Here is a 19,269-nt window from a genome sequence, read left to right on the forward strand (position 1 = left end):
GGTAGCTTCCAAGTGCGTCTTCTGGCAGCTGTCAAGTCAAATGTTAATGGCCACGGTCCGCAAATTGCGTATGCGTCAGGAACGCGCTGCATCAGCCTTGCGTGTGGTTTGAGCCGCCCATCGCGCCCGCTCAGATGCATGAACAACGAACCTTGGTCACCTTCAGCCGTGACCCATGATGCTTGCCGGAAACCAAGGAACCGCGTCTAGCTACTTGCGTGTTCCTGCTGCACACCTGCTTGATCAAGTGTGGTGAGTAGTCGAGCGCCTAGCAATGACGCCGTCGCCAATAGCAGCGGGGGTCGCCAATGAGCAACAGATCTGGCTGGGCTTGACAACGATCTAACGGCCAAAAGCTCGGCCCGCGCCGGGAAAATGCTGAAAGGCGCTGTTTCTCGAAGCCTGTTCTCGCTGTAGTGCGACTGCGTGCAACACTGGTGGGCTGTCGGTAGTTGGGTGACAGCGGTGAATTATCGTAACGTGTTTGGAAATGCGTGTCCAAGCAAGCGCGCTGAAACTGTCCTGGAGTGCGCGAATGGCATCGAAGACGAGGCTGCAACGACTGTCTTTCGGCCGCACTGCAGGGAAAAATTGGGCGATGCGCAAGCCACCCATGCTACGCCGTTCCGTAGTGATCGACATTGCCCGTGTCCAAAGCAGATGAACCTCTAGCCGATACCGCGCGCTGAGCCCGTGACGAATTATGGACTGACGAATGATGTACACCGTCCGCCTCGCGCGGTCGCATTGCCTGAACTGGCCGGAAGTTGTTGTTTTTGCTGTCCGGCTGTGAAGCACGCGGGTAACCGCCAGCGTTTGGCATGTTTCGCAACGAAGAAAAGCACAGTTTCTCCCAACGCCTACGCAATCTCCAAAACGCAATGCCGAACAGGGCGTCGCGGTCGATTTCCAAAACAACGCCAAGACCGCCCGGATGGCGGATGAGGTCGGCCTGTGGAAATGACAGGAGCGAGCGATAGCGAAACCGCGGATATTCTGGCGGGTCATTGGTGGGGGACGCAACACGTCTGTGGGTTTGATGAGCGCATGGGTGCCTGTCCATTGTCGGCAGAACATGCCTGCCTCTTTTCATCATGCTTCGGTCCATCTCGTGAACATAATGCATTGAATATGATTACGATCCGTTGCCGGCAGTCTGGGCCTGTGGCCTTGCTGTGGTTCGCAACTTGTCATGACATGATGAGGTGGTCCCACCGCGTGCCAGACCACAGCAGAGAACCTTGGAAAGCCTCGGACTGCGCTGAACGGTGGTGTCAGGTAGTACAGGTCCCTTCATTTCGGAAGGATGCAGCATCTCCCACGTAGGTGGATTTTGTGCTGACAACACACTGAATGAGCCTGAAGACGGCCCCACCCCGGCGCACCACGGCACATCTGAGATCACAACATTTCCTGTCAAAGGCCTGGAAGCATGACGATGCTTACCAGGGATGAGAGCCAGAGCTCTCTCGATCGTTATTGTCACATCAGAATGAGACCCGGAAATGGTGGACATGCCCACGCGATGCTATATTGTGAAGACTTTTATTCACCAAGGTGGAACCTTTCATCTCCACAGCCTGCTTGCGCCTCAACCCAGCCTTCCGACGTCCCCTCGTGGCGTTGCAAATTGAGGGGCGCCGTTGGCGACCGGATGTACGGTCGTTCAGACTGTGGATGGCTTCCGATCTATCGATACGCTGAGAGTGGCTCGGGGAGAAGAACCCCATGTTCTCTTCGCTTGCAGAGATAAATTCGATAGGAAAGCGCCACAATGCTCCCCATACTGCACGATAACCCATGGGGAAAAGCTCGTATGTCCCTCAGGGCCATCGATAATTCACACCTAGCTGGTGCAGGCGACAACCTGCCCCTGTCACTGCCACTACGCCGCTGGTTCCGTAGTCACTTGACTGCGTTGTTCGGGCCGCTGCTCCTCGACGCTCTGATGCTCGTCTTGCGGAATTACCCCCTGGTCATCCGAAGTAGTGGGTGCAGCGTCAACACCCGTCGCCTCAATGGAAGAGGTGGCCGGCTGAAGAGCCTCCAGCCCTTTGCCATGCTCAATTCTATCAAAGGAGCTTAGCTGCGTCTTTGAAGCAAGACGAAGGCCTCGCCAGACATAGCTAGATTTCTTGTCCTCCACTTGCCGCTTCTCCTCCTCTGCGTCAGTCATTTCCAGGTCTAAGTCGGTCATTTTGACCTTTTTTGCATATGACTCTGCATTTGGCACATTGAACCTGACTGGACGTCAGAGGCTGAAATCAATGTTAGTCGGACGAGCGGAGCACATACCTGTCACGTTGTCGTAGCTGAGAGAGTCCCTTCTCTGCATCGTTGTTGTGGAGGAAGTTCAAAGTACTAGGTACCCCCATAGGCTTCGAGGCTTTTTTAGCAACAACAGCTTTCTGTGCCCCAGATTTGGCTTGTTGGAATTCTGCTGGGGGCACTTTATCTCGCGTGAACGGCTGGCAGTTCTCCATCTTCCATCGTACCCAGTTTTTGTCGCGGGAAAGCACGGTATCCACCATCCGGTAGTAGAATTTGCCATCTGGGCCTTCCTGCAGGTAATTTGCGATGGCGGTCTTGATGCCCAATGCCCACTCGGTCTGTGCTTTGTGGTCAGCCGAGAAGATGATGATCGTGAATGGCGAAGCGAGCATGGGAGCGTGACTGAGGCAGGAGGATGTGGCAAATGATGGGGACTTACGTCTTCCTCACGGAGTGTGAAGTTGTACTGCATCGCTTTCTGCGCATTTTGGTAGAACGGCTTGCTCTTGGACCCCTCGGTCAGGGTCAACAGGAAGTCGATGAGTATCAGTGCTTGGACCAGGATGTGACGTTGGAAGGCGAGATCACTCAGCTGCAAATTGTCAGTCATAGCGCAGGTCTGATAGTGGCAATCTTGCGTACCTCAAGTTTGAACAGGTCACGGCTTGTGAGATATTTAGGATTAAAGGAGTTGGCGAATGCATCGTAGTCGTCGCCTTCCCGTGATTTTTGTCCCTTCTTTCGCTCTGAATCTCCGGCTTGTATGACTTTTGGCACCTCCCTGAATTTGGCTAGCGTCGCCTCTAAGCTCTTCTGAAATTGCTTGAAATTGTCCTCTTCGAAAAGCCTTGGTGGATTTGAGAAAGAGTGCTGCAAAGACCAGAACACGGGGTAGAGAGCCTCGGTATCAAGTGTGGTAGGTTTCGCATCTTTGCTTTTGTCGACATCGCCAGACAGGATGGCTGGCTCTTCTGACTTTGAATCTTCCTTGGTAGCAGGAGCAGGCCCGTCGACATCGATCTGCATAGAGTCCTCTTCCGGTTTTGATTCCTTCAGGAAGTCCTCGAACGTCGTTACGTTCTCGACGTGGAAGTTGCCCCGCAGGTTTACCGAACTCTTGTCGCCCAAGGGGAAGCTCTGGAACATAAATATATAGACACGCCCACAGAAGACTGGATCTTCCGCGCGAGATAGCCGGCGGAGCAGCTCATTGCACAATCTCAAGATAACAAGGTCCTTATTCTTGGAGTTGATCTGAAACGAGGTGAGAAAGGGCAACGAGATTGGTAGGGATGACATACCGCGATGATGGTTTCTCTCCTCGACTCGAGAAAGTTGAATACCACACGACATCCTGAGATTGACTGGCTGTCAAGCAACTCTTCAATGAGCAGGAGGACGAGTTGCGGAGAGCAGAGATCTAAGAATGTCAGTCGAGATGCAGCCATACTGGCGAGTAACATACCTCGATCCCCGCAATACTGCAGGATATCCAGTAGATTCCAAACAGTTACAAAGGCCGGCTCCTCAATCCGAGTCGAACCCTAATCATGTGAGCAGACTGGTAGAATTGAGACGACAGCGTAGCAACTGACAAGGTTGGCATAGAAAACACTCTTAGCTGCACTCTCGACAGCGAGCGTCCGCACTTCTTTCCCTCCTTCGATCTCGCCGAGAAGAGGCTCATTCTCCGGTACAAGCTCGGAAACCTGGAGTGGAGGGTCAATCGCCGTACTTCGCTTGACGTCACGGGCACGTCGCAATAAGTAGTCAAGTCTTGGGGCTACCGCGTCGGCGGGAAGCACGTTAGGCGGCGACATGTTAAGAGGTTTGGCGCGCGTTGGGCTTCGATCACGAGCTCACGACCCGTTGGCGCAAAGGGAATAGCACCACTACGTTGGCGAAGTAGGAGCTCCAGACCACGGATCTGTAGTCGCAGTAGACTGGATGAGTCGGCGAGACGATAGTTGTTGTAATATATACTTGGGTAGAAAAGGCGGTGATTGAATACAGAAGTTGCTTTCCAAAGTCGAGTTGGACCCTTGCCTGGACAAAGCTAAAGTTGCGCCACAAGCGGCAAGTGCAAGCAGTGTCTGTGCTTGTGGCTGAACGCGTCGAACGCGTCGCGCTCAACACTTTAGAACCCAGGATACCTTCGATACCTACCGCAAAGGCTCAAGAGGTTCACAATGGCAGATAGTAGCTTGCAAGTACGCGCTCATGACTCTGACGATGATCTCGACGACATTCTCAAAGATGTCACAAATCCCGAAGAGCCCATTCAATCGACGGAGAACCCAACGCAGCCACAGTACCGAAAGAACAACAAAAGCGACAATGCCGGCGCCCTAGGCGTCGATGAAGAGATCGTCATCACGAAGAAGCGCATTCCTATTCCGAAGCTCGACGACCAAAGACTGCTGTCCGATCCTGGCATTCCCCGCCTACGCAAGATCTCAAAAGAGCGCCTTCGCTTCAAAGGCAAAGGCCACGAGGTATGGTTGTTCCGCATGAGTAAGCGGTACCAGGCTAACTCAGTCGCAGTATGGAGACATCGCTCGCATGCTGAACATGTATCAATTGTGGCTCGACGACCTCTACCCCCGCGCTAAGTTTGCAGACGCCCTGGCCATCATCGAAAAGGTTGGACATACAAAGCGCATGCACATGATGCGGAAAGACTGGATCGATGAAGGCAAACCACGTCGCAACACAGGACACGACGACGCCGACGAAGACGACGCAACTCGGGAGAAGACTCCACAACAAAGCACCGAGGAGATGGAGGGCGTAGAGCATGTTGGGCAAGACAGCCCGAGCCGACAAGGAGAGTGGGAGGATCCTACTTCCAATTCAGCAGATCATGCGGCAGAAGCAGTAGCAAGCGGCGACCCCGACGACGACGAATTAGATGCGTTGTTGGCTGAAAGCAACCAACCTAGTACCACCGTACCAAAGACACTCCCAACGCGACCCGCGCCTACACAAGACGATCCTTTTGCGGACGAGATGGAAGCGATGGCGGATATGGACGACTTGTGGGATTGAACAGCTACACAATGTAGCATTCTGATTTTGGACATTCATAGCGCGGCGTTGGGGAATCATTCACAAGCAAGGCAATTGCGTTAGGTTACGACATCACGGTGACCTGCCATGTGCGATTGCAAATGGCTACAATATATTCTCTGCGTACCCTGATATGCTCTGTCTGCGGGTCATGTGCTCGTGAGATCTACAAACCAGAGTTATTCGGGTTCGGCTGTCTCGCAATGTCTCGGAGCTATCCAAATTCTGATAAGACCCATGTTCCTCGTAATACATATGCAGGTACAGATTGTTGATCGCACACGATATAAGCACCGAATGCTGTCACCCAGTGTATAGCGGGGGAAGTGGGTCCTCCCGATGCGGCTTGGCGTCTCAAACAAACAACGTCATCCATTTTCTCACTCGGCGCGCCACAATCCCGCACCTGGACAGGCATAGCAATCTACCAGATTCGTACTCAACCCGCGAATATGGAAGCTTTGTCTGGAGAATTGGAGAAGCTGCGGCTGCACAGCAGTAGTCTCGGCGAAGATGGGATAGACTCCATAGCTGGCGAACAACGGCCACCGAAGCGACAACGCAAAACCAAAGATGTCATCAAAAAGGAACTAGAGCAAGAATTCCTGACACCCTCCAAGTCTTTCGACACGCAGTGGTTGAACCAGCTTCAGCAGCGCTGGGATGCACCCACCAATTACCGCAGCCTGTTCCAGATCGCCCCAACCCAGACCCGAACCATCATCCGCTTCACGCGCGAGGGGCTAGAGGGCCGCGTCACGGGATACAAAGAAGTCACAGTTCCAGCAAACTCGGCAACAGCCAAGAACTCGACGTCTCTTCTCAGGAAGCCTGCCAACAGAGCTGAATTCGTGCGTGGAGCAGCCGGCTTCTTTCCTTTCGCACCTGGCGGTCTTGATGGAGTGGAAGCGGTAGCTGCAATCGAAGATGAGGCAATTCAACAGCAGGAGGATGCAAATGGGAAACGGGTTGGTGGCCTTGACAGAGTCATCAACTTCAGTGCTGAAGGGGGCCTGTTGGAGGTACCGCCTGGGTTTACTCGTGGGCTCGACTTCCAGAAAAAGCCAACCACAGATGCCAAGGCTGCGCAAGAGGTCGAAGACACCTTAGCAGAGGCGGGTGCAGCCCTAAGGGATATGGATGCTGATGACGAAGAGACCACCGAGAAGGCCGGCGCGAACGGCCAAGAGCCTGACGAAGACCAGCCTGGAGACGACGAGATTGACGCCTTGCTACCAGTAGAGTTTCCTGCGTTGGCTCCTCACGGCCCGCTTGCCATGAGCTCTGGAAGGAAAGGCGGAAGAGAGTGGGCTCATATGGTTGACATCGATCGCGACATTACCAACTTCAAGGAACTCGTGCCGGATATGGCGCGCGAGTGGCCCTTCGAGCTCGATACTTTCCAGAAAGAAGCAGTCTACCATCTTGAGAACGGCGACTCAGTGTTCGTAGCCGCACATACGTCCGCTGGCAAGACAGTGGTTGCAGAGTACGCGATCGCACTCGCTGCCAAGCACATGACCAAAGCCATTTACACATCTCCTATCAAAGCTTTGAGTAACCAAAAGTTCCGCGATTTCCGCCAAACATTCGACGATGTCGGCATTCTTACTGGAGATGTGCAGATCAGACCCGAAGCTAGCTGTCTCATCATGACCACCGAGATCCTCCGGAGTATGTTGTATCGAGGAGCGGATCTTATCCGAGATGTAGAGTTTGTCATATTCGACGAAGTACACTACGTCAATGATCTGGAGCGTGGCGTTGTCTGGGAGGAGGTCATCATCATGTTGCCAGAGCATGTGACTCTCATCCTACTATCCGCAACTGTCCCCAACACGTACGAGTTCGCGTCATGGGTTGGTCGCACAAAGAAGAAGGACATCTACGTCATCTCGACTCCAAAACGTCCCATTCCTCTCGAACATTATCTTTGGGCTGGAAAAGACATCCACAAGATCGTTACAGCAGACAAGAAATTCATCGACAACGGCTGGAAAGCTGCAAACGATGTCTTGTCCGGGAAAGACAAGATCAAAGAAGCTCCTGCGAATGCAGCCCAAGCTGGTAGAGGCGGTGGGGGTCGCGGAGGAACGCCCGCCCGGGGGGGGCAGAATCAACGTGGAAGAGGTCAACAAGGTGGCGGGCGTGGTGGACCTCGAGGCGGAGGACCACCGGCTGCGAGGGGTCGTGGCAACATCGCCAGGACCGGTCGTGGCGGAGGTCGAACAACAGCCGCGCAAGATCGGAACATCTGGGTCCATCTTATACAGCATCTTCGAAACAAAGACCTGTTGCCGGCTTGTATATTCGTCTTTTCCAAGAAGCGCTGCGAGGAGAATGCCGAGGCGCTTTCAAACATCGACTATTGCAACGCTGCTGAGAAGAGCGCGATACACATGACCATCGAGAAGTCGCTGGCTAGACTGAGCAAGGAAGACCGTGACCTTCCTCAGATCAAGCGCCTAAGAGAGTTGCTCAGCCGAGGCATTGCTGTCCATCATGGTGGAATGTTACCCATTGTCAAAGAGGTTGTAGAGATTCTGTTTGCAAAGACACTTGTCAAGGTTCTCTTCGCCACGGAGACTTTCGCGATGGGTCTCAATTTACCCACTAGAACCGTAGTGTTCTCTGGTTTCCGCAAACACGACGGACGAGAGTTCCGCGACTTGCTTCCTGGCGAATACACTCAGATGGCTGGCCGCGCAGGACGAAGAGGACTCGACACAGTCGGCACTGTAATCATATGTGCGCCCGGAGCCGACGAGGCACCACCGGCAGCCAGACTCCGTCAGATGATGTTGGGTGAGCCTACTAAGCTCAGATCACAGTTTCGTCTGACGTATAACATGATGCTCAACCTTTTGCGTGTAGAGGCTTTGAAGATCGAAGAGATGATCAAGCGAAGTTTCAGCGAGAATGCCACCCAAGCGCTGCTACCTGAACATCAAGGCAAGGTCAAAGTCTCGGAGGCTGAGCTGGAGAAGATCAAGCGCGAGCCTTGTGATACCTGCGATATCGACCTAGAGGCCTGCCATCAGTCTTGTGAAGACTACAAGAGACTCACCAACGAGATGCACCTGAGTCTACTCATCAACCCTATTGGACGACGGGCTTTGGCGAAGAATAGATTGATTGTCTATAAGAAGGTAAGTCACTAATTTCCGCTCCTAAAGTGACTTATTGCTAACTTGACCAGGACAATAAACGCACCGCCGGTATGCTAATGCAAGATGGTACTAGCAAAGGCAACGAGCCCACGGTCAAAGTCTTAGAGGTGGCGCAGCACCAAGATCGCAAGCCTGACGACCTCTTGCCATATGTCGGTCCTTTTGCAAAGTGGTTCCGCAAGTTACCGAACAACCCCAAGGATCTGATCCTAAAGGCAGCCTACGTGCCCCTGAACGATATCGAATGCTTTACCAAGACCATCATTGATGTGCCCGAATCCATTCAAAACCTGGGCCGAAAGGTATCCAAGGGTAAGTGGGTGCGCTGTGGCTTGAATCCGGCGCTAACAGATATGCCAGATGCCTTGAAGTTGGCCCAAGATCAGTTCCTGCCCTTGTGTGGATCTTGGGACTATGAAGACTGGGATGAATACGACTACAGCAAGATCAAGAGCCTCAAGTTCCGCGAACTGGCGGAAGCCCGCATGAAGGAGGGTCAGAATGCGGTTAGCAAAGAATGCCTGAAGTGTCCAAACTTCTTGAAACACGTACGTGTTCGTGGCTGGCTGTGTTCTCAACCCAAGCTAACCATCGTAGTTTGCTCAAGAGCATGATCAGTGGCTTATCAAAGAGAACATCCTTGCCCTCCGCCAGCTCATGTCAGATCAGAATTTACAGCTGCTCCCTGACTATGAACAGCGCATACACGTACTCAAGGATCTCGGCTTTATTGACGAAGGTTCCCGCGTGGAGCTGAAGGGCAAGGTAGCCTGCGAGGTATGCCTGTCTCTCTTAACCAGGCCTACCCATTCACTGACAACTTTCAGATCCACTCGGCCGACGAGCTGGTCCTTACCGAACTCGTTTTGGAGAATGTCCTCGCCGAGTACGAACCGGAAGAAATTGTCGCACTACTCTCGGCCTTTGTCTTCCAAGAGAAGACCGACGTAGAGCCTACGCTAACAGCAAATCTGGAACGCGGTGTCGCCAAGATCGTTGAGATCTCTGAGAAGGTCAACAAGATCCAAACTCTGCATCAGGTCATCCTCTCCGCAGATGACTCGAACGACTTTGTCAGCAAACCCCGCTTCGGCATGGTCGAAGTCGTGTATGAGTGGGCGAGGGGTATGTCATTCAATCGCATAACCGACCTGACAGATGTCATGGAGGGCACTATTGTCCGCGTCATCACCCGGCTAGACGAGACGTGCCGGGAGGTCAAGAACGCGGCTCGGATTATCGGCGACCCGACTTTGTTCCAAAAAATGGGGACGTGTCAGGAACTCATCAAACGGTATGTGCTCTTCCCATTTAGTTTCTTCTCATGTCCCGTATCCGCGCCGGCGGGTTGAGCCCTGGGTGTTTGGAACGCGTTGGCCCGTTGTTTGGGTTTGTTATGTGCTGGGGTGCATTATGTGTGTGAAATGGGTAAACTGACAAGTGTTTGAAACAGGGACATTTGCAACTGTGCAAGCTTGTACCTGTAAATGGGGCACGAGTATTGTTCCAGAACCGCGACACAGGCGTATCCTGGTCTTTGGGTGTTCCAGGTGGGGTTATGTGTTTCAGGTCCTAGTTTAGTTCTCTGACGGGACGGATGTGGGGCCTCATAGACATTTTATTGTCCCGTTTGTTGTGATGATGCGCGAGTCACGCCATCTGGACATTGGGATCGACCGGCTTTCGCTTATCGGTTTCACATTCCGTCTTTTAGTCGGATCCGACGTTGGGCGTGGCATAAGCATTAGGAAATTGGGCACCTGCATTATCGTTATCGCATCCGAATGCATGTGGGGTAAGCAATCACGGAATGTGCTGCCGTGTGTAGCAGTCTTATTGTCGTAAAGAAGTGTCCTATTTGATGACCACATGTGTGTGTAGGTTCCTTTGGAAGCAATTGACACACGGTGACTGCGAGTGTCAAAGCTCTCTTGTCTTTCAGTATTCCTTGTCCTTTCTTACCACGCATACTATCAGTATTTCTCCAGAACTATCCCGATCATACTCTTTGTAACTGCTGTTCTCTGTCCAAAGAGGATATATCTTTCATGCATGATTTTTAAATCATTTTTATATACAGGAACACCATATCAGCGTCGTGTGCATGGCTTTCGAGAGAGCACAGGAAGGCTCTACCCAAACGAGCAAGACTAGTCACGCAAGAGAAGACGCGTAGAGTATCTCTAACACGGCTTTTGACGCCTTTTCCAATTTATGCACCGAAAATCTCCGCGTATCTGCTCCAAGCAAGTCATCGTGTGCCATCATCGCCATCGATATCGTCGTACTACTACTAAGCGGATTCGACGCCCTCAAACCAGGGATGTTCTAATGCCTGGCAAGCTGTAAGCCTCCGTGAGGGGTCCAGATTGTTCAACCCTCGGATCAAGTCTTTGAATGCCGAGTCAACGCCTGTCCACTCCGAGAACGGCACATATGGGATATAATCTGCTGCTCGCTCTTCCCAAAGCATTCCAAGAATCTCACAGTTCGCTTCCTCATCACCAACATGCTTCATGAGCCCATTTAACCCTTCCTTGTCTCCAAAATATGAGATTTGGCGCTGCAGGCGGATCAATGCAGGTAGTGCGCCTTTGGACACGTGTAGCCTGAAATCATCATCATGCCCTAGTATAACGCGCCCGAGGACAGCGTAGATGCACTTGGTATGTTAGTGATGAAAAAGATTTTGCTCAGATTAAGCACTTACGACCAGTCCGAATGAGTATAAATCAGACGGTTTGTTGAGCTCTCCTTTAAAGTGACCTTCAGGGCTGCGCCAGTCATCATTTCCAGCTAGCATTCCTTTGATACACCTAGGCCTTGGAAGATAGGCTGCATTCTCAAGATCAGAGATTTGTACCTGTTCGACCACGACGTTTTGATCAACATGGCGGTAGTTAACCAAAATGTTGTCAGGTTTGACATCTAGAGAAGATCAATCATTTGCATTAACCGTATGAAGAGCCGTATCACTGGGCTCACCTAAATGGACAATGTCGCGGTCATGCATATCTGCGATTCCTTGCAAAGTAGCTTTGAGGATTTCCTTCCGAGCTCGCATTGGGATCTGACGCCGAACCAGACTTGAAAAATCATCATTCAGGTTTTCATACACGAATATGCACTGATCTGGGATGGTGTCCACTGGTAGTCGTATGCGGGGTGTTTGAGCAAGTCTTGGTCGGACATTCTCGTTAAGTGCTGAGAATATGTTCGGAGGTACTATCCCTCCATGCGTGGGGGAAAAACCTGCGTGCCGGCATGCCGACCGTGCTCCCTACCACAACAAAACCAACCATGGCTAAGAGGCGTCAAAAATCTCGGGATGGAGAACTTAACCCTAAAGCTTTTCCTACACTGCGTCTCTTCGTCAACAGATTCCTGCTTGGCTAGCAATACCACGATACGCTGCCGCCACGTACGACAGCCCTGCCTCGGACAGCCTCGGACGCGCTAAAGGTTGAACGCATGCATCTAAGAGTCTGTCAAACTCTGCAAAGACATATGAAGAGTTTATCCCGAGCGAGGTACTACAGCATTCTAGGTTGTGGCGCTGTTGCGCAAGCCTATTCCTCTACAGAGCAGGATCAACAAATAAGGCGCGCTAGCTGCGAGTCGTACAGAAAAGCCGCAACTAGCTTAGCGGTTTACTATCCGCGCTGATGTCTGACCGGCTAGCGTAATTTGTCCCCCCGTTTTTGAGGTTTGTCCCCCTCCAAAGTACCGAAAATGTCAACTTTTGCGCTCCGCAATGCAATTTCACCGCAACACTGTGTGTAATTTTTATCTTTAAAGCCTAGAATACGTTTCGCATGCACTAGAGTACCTCTCGCTTGTATTTTGTAGATTTCGACAGAGATAGGAATAAGCTAAGTAGACTTGAAGTTTGCGATTTCTTCGAAAATACTAATTACTAACTTTAATTAACATGCAATTCAACTACAACACATACTAATCTTTAGCTTCAAATTTTTATAGGAGCTTTGCGAGGCCCTAGAAGTTTTTTAGGTGTTTGAAAGTTTATTTAAAATCTTGCTAGTGTTAAGTTGTGTAGATGCAAAGCAATTCGGTACTTCGGAGGGGGACAACTCTCAGCAGCCTCTCCTGCTTCACACAACGGAGCTCCCAGCATGCACGCTGCCGCGCCGAAGAGCTCTCAAACCCTCAAGATGTTATCTTGCTTTATCGCACTTGCTGCTTGACCCTCCGAACAGTTCGGGAGCCGTTAACGCCACGAATGAACAAGGGGTAGCCGCTAGAGAGTTAATTAGCAACGATAACGAGATAGCTAATAGCCGAGCCAACACTACTGGAGTCTGTGTCGGAGGTTTGCTAACTTAACGAACAGTAGCTAGAGAACTATTGTGTCGGCTATATCTCGACAATTCCAAGAAGAAGCATTTCCGAGTGTCCGAACCGTGGACCTGTCTCGGGACACAGTGTGTTTCTTCACCTAGGGACGCACCTTACATGGAAAAACGAAATAGCAGAATCGCCAGAACGGGGAAATCAAGAATGTAAAGATTTGGGGAGATCAGCGAAGTCCGTGCGTCTCGGGACATCCCCCTTTCCATCCTCAGTATTAACCCAAGGATTCCGGCTCTCGGTCCCTCTCTGATACTCCTTCAACATGCCTACCCATGGACTTCCTGGAAAGATCTCTTTATTCACTGGCTTCAAAGCCATCTTCTCTTCCAAGTATCTCGGCCAGTGCATGGCATAAAACCCACCAATCTTCAACGATCTCTCCACCTTAAGTTGTGCCAGCCCGCGTATAAAAATGACGCTTTTCCCTAGCCCAATATGTATTAGACCCTCTGCATCCCAGTAGACACTCAGATTTTGAATTTTGGTTGCTTCTCGTTGAAGTTTGTCGAAAAGTAAGCACCATCGCTGAGGACTAGGTGCGGCGTCGGTCGCGTCGACAAAAACGGTAAGGTCAGAGATTAAAGCAGCGTTGTTTGTCTCGAGCCAGGTCGCAAGAGCGTCAGGTTGCGATACGTTGATAGCGACGGATTGGAGGAGATTATCAGGTGCATCGTTGAGGGTAGAAAGCTTTTGTAAGACAGGGTTAGTCCCCCTTTTCCAACAGTAGCCTTTCCGGCTATAGAAAAATATGCATAGAGGGGAATACATCATGAATTAAGATAATGCTACCTTTTTTTGAGGATAGAAAGAGAGGGAGAGATGTTAGATGTGGGTTGATGTACTGTAGAAAGAGGGGAAGGAAAGATCAACATGATTTCATTAACTCTTGCAAGTGCTCAAAAATGCTATGTGGCAAACCCTGATTGGTCGTATGAGGTCTTACAGCCACAGACAGCTGCTGAAATAAAATACAGTACACGGAGAAAGACGTGCGGGGTCAGTGAGCTGGCGTGATATCATAGCCACGTTCGTGGGTCGAGGGTCTGACATCAGCGTGGATAGAATACCGCTAAGCTACTCACAGCTAGCGCGCGTTAGTTGTCGATTCCGCTCTGTAGAGGAATAGGCTTGCGCATCAGCGCTATAACCTATAATACCGTAGTACCCCGCTCGGGATACACTCTTTGTGTGCCTTTGTATAGCTTGACAGACTCCTAGATACATGCATTAAACCTTTAGCACGTCCGAGGCTGTCCGAGGCAGGGCTGTCGTACGTGGCGGCAGCGTATCGTGGTATTGCTAGCTAAGCAGGAATCTGTTGACGAAGAGACGCAGTGTAGGAAAAGCTTTAGGGTTAAGTTCTCCATCCCGAGATTTTCGACGCCTCTTAGCCATGGTTGGTTTTGTTGTGGTGGGGAGCATGATCGGCATGCCGGCACGCAGGTTTTTCCCCCACGCATGGAGGGATAGTACGTCTTTCAATATAAATTCATCGCTTGCAGATCTGCAGGATTGTTAGTTGTGTCTAGAGGCATACGATATGGGAGGTTGGCCGAACGATGCTAACCAAACACGACCCAGGTGCGGTCTTTCCTGGATCAAACTCTTGAAGGAATAATAACGTCCGGTTGAGCCAACAAAATTGAGAGACCTTGGTACTGCCATTCTGATGCTCATCCGGGACGTGCTTTTCTCAACGCTGGTGATGGAGGGGATGATCGTTAAAAAGTACCTGGTGGCTTGGCGGGACTTGGCATTGTTGACAGTCTTTGTAGTGCCGAGATAGACGCAAGGGTTCCCACGCCGGAAGCATAGTGCGTTACTGTAGTCCTATGGCGGGTGGATGGCATAGTGGTCTGATCCATCCAGTCGCAACGTCAACGACAGGGAATATCGTACTGTGAGACTCCAGAAAAGTCTCGAAACCACCGAGGTCATCCACACACGATTTTTGGAAATATGCAACAGAATACACCATCACCAGCTCATCATTCCATTTATTTTGGAAGATGAAGGAGTATAGTATGATATTAGATAGTCAGCATATCGCTTAGAAAATCCCAGAGTCGTAGATGATTAGGATGATATGAGACAATATACCCGTCGAATCAGTACATACAACCATAGGACATTGGAAATTAGTTCTCTCGTCATATTCGCCATCTGTTGTATTGCTGCAGTGGGTGCATGTCTAGGATCCGGATTACTGATGTCAGGATACTTCGACGTCTAGGAAACAGCAATTAGTCACTAAGACTAGAGCATTGCATGCCCTTGTTTTTTTTCAGTACAGAAGTCCTTCAATATCTCCAGATCGTCAAATTGCTGATGAAGCACTATCATTGTGTGGTCCTATTGCCATTGGATAGTGGTGTACAATTTGATTCGGATTGCGTACGAAGCGCGTGGGGAGCAAGGAGGATATATCTCAATCTACATATCTCAAAATTGATACATGGCCAGAAGAATGCGCAAAACCAGCGAGGTTGTCATGGAAAGCAACCATCCTCGTTCGATATTCAGAAGGAATCCAGAGCACTCTTTTTTCACTCCGACAGATCCAATCGCCCTCGACGCTCAGCGATAACGGGGAAGTCAATTGAGGCCAGAGTACGTTGACCATCTGACTCAAATGGCCCTGGAGTGTCTGCAGCACCTTTCCTAAACTGATATCCCACAGTTCTACAGTCTCGTTCCTAGATCCGCACGCTAGTGTCTTGCTATCTGGTGAGAAGGCTAGAGCACTGATAGAAGCTGAATAGCTCTTAAGCGTTTTCAGTGTCGTCCATGATCTGACGTCCCACAGATTCACCAGATCGGCATGCCGACACCACGCCAGTGTCCTGCCGTCCGGCGAGAAGGCCACAGCAGTAATGGGAGGCAGAGAAGGCCTCGTTGAATGCAGCATCTTCCCTGAGCCGACATCCCACAGCATTAATGTCGTATCACATGACACTAGCGTTGTGCTGTCTGGTGAGAAGGCTAGAGCATTAACTGAACCTGAATGGCCCTTGAGCGTCCGCAGTACCTTTCCTGAGCTGGTGTCCCACAGCTTTACTTTTTCATCTCTAGACCCTGATGCTAGCAACTTGCTGTTTGGCGAGAAGGCTAAAGCATTGACCAGACCTGAGTGACCTTGAGGCGTCTGCGGCGCCTTCCTTGAGCCGGCGTCCCACAACTTTACGGCCGTGTCATCAGATCCTGACGCTAGCGTCTTGCTGTCTGGTGAGAAGGCTACAGTGTTGACTGGTCCTGAATGGCCCTTCAGTGTCTGCAGCACCTTCCCTGAGCTAGCGTTCCACAACTTCGCTGTCTTGTCATCAGATCCTGACGCCAGCATCTTGCTGTCTGGCGAGAAGGCTAAAGCATTGACTGAAACCCGTAGTCGGGGTCCTGCGCCTACCCAGCCGCGGCTTTGGACACGACCCCGGTCGGCTGAACTGAAATGGCTCGAGAGTGTCTGCAGCAACCTCCCTGAGCCAGTGTCCCACGTCTTTATAAATCCTGTCCAGAATCCTGATGCCAGCGTCTTACCATCGGGTGAGAAGGCTAGAGCATTAACCTGACCGTCATTGCGATGGTATAGCTTGAGAAGCACTTCCCCAGAGTCAACATCCCACAGCTTCAATTTGCTGTGCACAGATCCAGACACTAGCGTCTTACCATTTGGTGAGAAGGCAAGAGCACTAACTGGGCCTGCATGGCCCTTGAGTTTCTGCTGTGCGCTTGAGTGAATACCTCTAGTCTCTATTGTCCCATCCCCAAATCCCCACGCTAGCGTGTTGCTGTCTAGCGAGAAGGCTACAGCACCAACCCGACCCGAACGGGTGTTGTGTAGATTCTGCAGTACCTTTCCCGTGCCAACGTCCCATAGTTGCACTGTCCCACTACTATCTCCTAGCGCTAGTGTCTTGCTATCTAGCGAGAAAGCTGCAACGGTAATTAGGCATCTCGGACAACTCTTTAGCGTCTGCAGCACCTTCCCTGAGCTAGCGTCCCACAGCTTCACTGCGTTGCGACATGACGCCAGCGTCTTCCTATCGGGCGAGAATGCTACAGCACTGACCGTATACGCATGGTCCTTGAGCGTCTGCAAACATGGGCTCCAAATCTCTCCCATGTGTAGGCAAGGAAGAAGCCAAGGCGGAGCCTCGCTCGAGAATAGTTCTCTAATTATGCTTGCTTTCGGACTAAATAGTAGACCAGCATAGTATAACTGAAGAGGCGCTTCTTCAAGCATTGGCCTGAAAGCCAAGGCAAAACGTGCGGCATCGTTAACTACAGCACGTAGACTTGGGCGGGTGGTGCTGCTAGCAGGCCCTGCAACGCTGTTGGCCCCAAGGCTTACGCTTGTCTTGAAAGTCTTGATCTTCTCTCGAAGCTTCAATATTATCTGACCATCTACTTCATGCCTGTTCTAGAAGGTTAGCTACATTTGATGTTCTTCAGAACAGAGAGGTACTCACTGAAAACACGTCATCTAGCATTTGAATCATATGAACTGCGTTAGAGCCATAGCCAAGTAGGGAAAGCGTCTCAAGCCACCAAAGGAAATGTTTGTGGAAGAAGGCTTCAATATTGGAGCAGCTGCTTGCGTCTACGTCGCTTCGTATGCAATGGTGCACCCAAAACCGGCATGCGTACTTTACATGCGGCTCAATGTATCTGTCGAGGTCGATTTGGCTTAATTCAGCTACAAGAGCTCCTGGATTCTGGAGATTGCAGATATCGCGGTGAAGGTGCTTCGATATCAGCCGGAGGCAGTGTGTGTACATCTCACGATGTACCGATCGCTCATCGATGTGAAAACGAAGACTCGTGCATCTCCTCTGATCCAAAATGAAGTCGCGGAAGGATGGGTGGAGTAGCTGCATGGTGCCCGGCCCAGCTGCTGGCACATGCAGAACCGAGTTCAAGCGGGCTACAGTCCTTCTCAAGACTGCGACATCTTTCCCGAGCAGCTCTGCAAGATTATCGATAGATAGCGGATCTTGCAACGTGACGATTGGTCCAACTATTTCGCGGAACAGCGTGTGCAGCGTCTGGCTTTCTGCTTCGTTGTAATTTCCATGACCAGAGTTGGCAAGGACAGTGGTATAGATCTCATCAAGCTTGCGCTCTGGAGGAAGCGTGCCGTTGACTTGGTGGATTAGCGAAAGTATTCGTGTCTCTGCAAGCTGGCTGTCTTCATCAATGAACCGCCAAGCTGTCGCAGCCCAGATGAAGAGACCACCCGACCTCTCTACCAGTCCTCTGATGTCCCTTTCCGCTGGCCATTCATTGCCGAGCCTATACTTATCTCTAGTGAATTCAAGCTTGTGTTTCAGGAATATTGAAATATCATGCTCGACAATTGCGGGGTCGATGTCATGAAGCACAAAGTCCTGGTGATCGTCTCTTCGCACTCGAATAAATCCGTGCTGGATGGGAATCTCAGACCTGCTCGTCAAGAGCACGCGCACTGGAGTACTCTGTAATGAGCGCACTTCAGCTAGACACTGCAGTATGATTTGAATGTTGTCCTGGCCGTCGCACTCATCAAGTGCATCGACAACAATAACATAGCTTGATCGGCAATCCTGTTCCTCAAGATTCAACAGTGGAACAATCACCAGCTCTTGCCACTGATCGAAGAGGGATAGATTTGCAATACTGTTGTGTTTTGCTATCGCCTCACAGACCTTACGCTTCAAACCTGGTATACTATTCGCAATCTGGAATGCAATGCTGGTGATGAACTTTCCTGCGTGGCTTACATCTCCGCCCGCCCGTGAGAAGAAGAAGCTTGCAGCAAGTCGACTCTTCATGTTGTATTGCGTGGCCACCGTCTGCGCTATCGTGGATTTTCCGGTGCCAGCTAGACCGCTCAACCAGAAGATGCTTGGCGAGTCTTTTCCGTCCACCCAGTCGTTTATCTTGCGGAGGAGGTCGACACGGGTGTTAGGCAAGCAGGTTGGGTCATGTTGCCGCTGGTATGCGTTGAAAGGTGCATCTTTGGCGATCGGAAGAGCGTTGAGAATCTCGTTCAGGGCTAGGCGGTTAATTAGTTTGAATGTTCACAAAAGCTTGGAGTATGATATACTTGCAAGAAATGTTGTTGTTGCTGCCTTGGGCATAGTTTATGGTGCCGAGGTTGAGACCAGCAAAGCTCTGGCCGCCGTTCGTTGCAGAGGTGCCATGTATGTACAAAGAGTGGGGTAAAGCACCGCTAGCCATCGTTGAACAGCACGACTATTGCGATCAGATAGATACGTCTTCTAAGGAGGCTTTGAAGTTACCTCTCTACGCCGAACAAGCGCACAGCTTCCCTATAATGTCTCCAAAACAACAGCGGCAAGGCGTGTGCAGTGATTGGTCGCAGCCTCGCAGCCGCGTCCCAATTGAAATT

General features: G+C 51.0%; 5 protein-coding genes across 5 annotated transcripts; 2 read left to right on the forward strand and 3 right to left on the reverse strand.

Moving 5' to 3' along the window:
- Positions 1-1,885: 1,885 nt before the first annotated feature.
- AA0111_g11650 (hypothetical protein) lies at positions 1,886-4,091 on the reverse strand (the record flags this gene model as incomplete). Its single annotated transcript, XM_028645540.1, has 7 exons — positions 1,886-2,240; positions 2,296-2,609; positions 2,711-2,863; positions 2,914-3,525; positions 3,573-3,691; positions 3,737-3,815; positions 3,867-4,091. The coding sequence occupies 7 exons, from the start codon at positions 4,089-4,091 to the stop codon at positions 1,886-1,888; spliced, it is 1,857 nt and encodes a 618-aa protein (XP_028500769.1).
- Positions 4,092-4,460: 369 nt separating this feature from the next.
- AA0111_g11651 (Chromosome segregation in meiosis protein 3) lies at positions 4,461-5,319 on the forward strand (the record flags this gene model as incomplete). Its single annotated transcript, XM_028645541.1, has 2 exons — positions 4,461-4,766; positions 4,816-5,319. The coding sequence occupies 2 exons, from the start codon at positions 4,461-4,463 to the stop codon at positions 5,317-5,319; spliced, it is 810 nt and encodes a 269-aa protein (XP_028500772.1).
- Positions 5,320-5,792: 473 nt separating this feature from the next.
- On the forward strand, positions 5,793-9,997 carry AA0111_g11652 (putative ATP-dependent RNA helicase; the record flags this gene model as incomplete). The annotated part of the gene is made up of 6 exons (XM_028645542.1): positions 5,793-8,489; positions 8,540-8,822; positions 8,871-9,058; positions 9,108-9,287; positions 9,338-9,804; positions 9,964-9,997. 6 exons carry the CDS (start codon positions 5,793-5,795, stop codon positions 9,995-9,997), a joined length of 3,849 nt encoding a protein of 1,282 aa, XP_028500781.1.
- Positions 9,998-10,803: 806 nt separating this feature from the next.
- On the reverse strand, positions 10,804-11,313 carry AA0111_g11653 (hypothetical protein; the record flags this gene model as incomplete). Its single annotated transcript, XM_028645543.1, has 2 exons — positions 10,804-11,172; positions 11,221-11,313. 2 exons carry the CDS (start codon positions 11,311-11,313, stop codon positions 10,804-10,806), a joined length of 462 nt encoding a protein of 153 aa, XP_028500782.1.
- A 3,996-nt stretch (positions 11,314-15,309) lies between these two features.
- AA0111_g11654 (Vegetative incompatibility protein) lies at positions 15,310-18,997 on the reverse strand (the record flags this gene model as incomplete). The annotated part of the gene is made up of 3 exons (XM_028645544.1): positions 15,310-17,298; positions 17,348-18,912; positions 18,964-18,997. 3 exons carry the CDS (start codon positions 18,995-18,997, stop codon positions 15,310-15,312), a joined length of 3,588 nt encoding a protein of 1,195 aa, XP_028500777.1.
- Positions 18,998-19,269: the final 272 nt, after the last annotated feature.

This window comes from Alternaria arborescens (assembly GCF_004154835.1).
Source record: "Alternaria arborescens strain FERA 675 chromosome Unknown contig_54, whole genome shotgun sequence".
Taxonomy (NCBI): domain Eukaryota; kingdom Fungi; phylum Ascomycota; class Dothideomycetes; order Pleosporales; family Pleosporaceae; genus Alternaria; species Alternaria arborescens.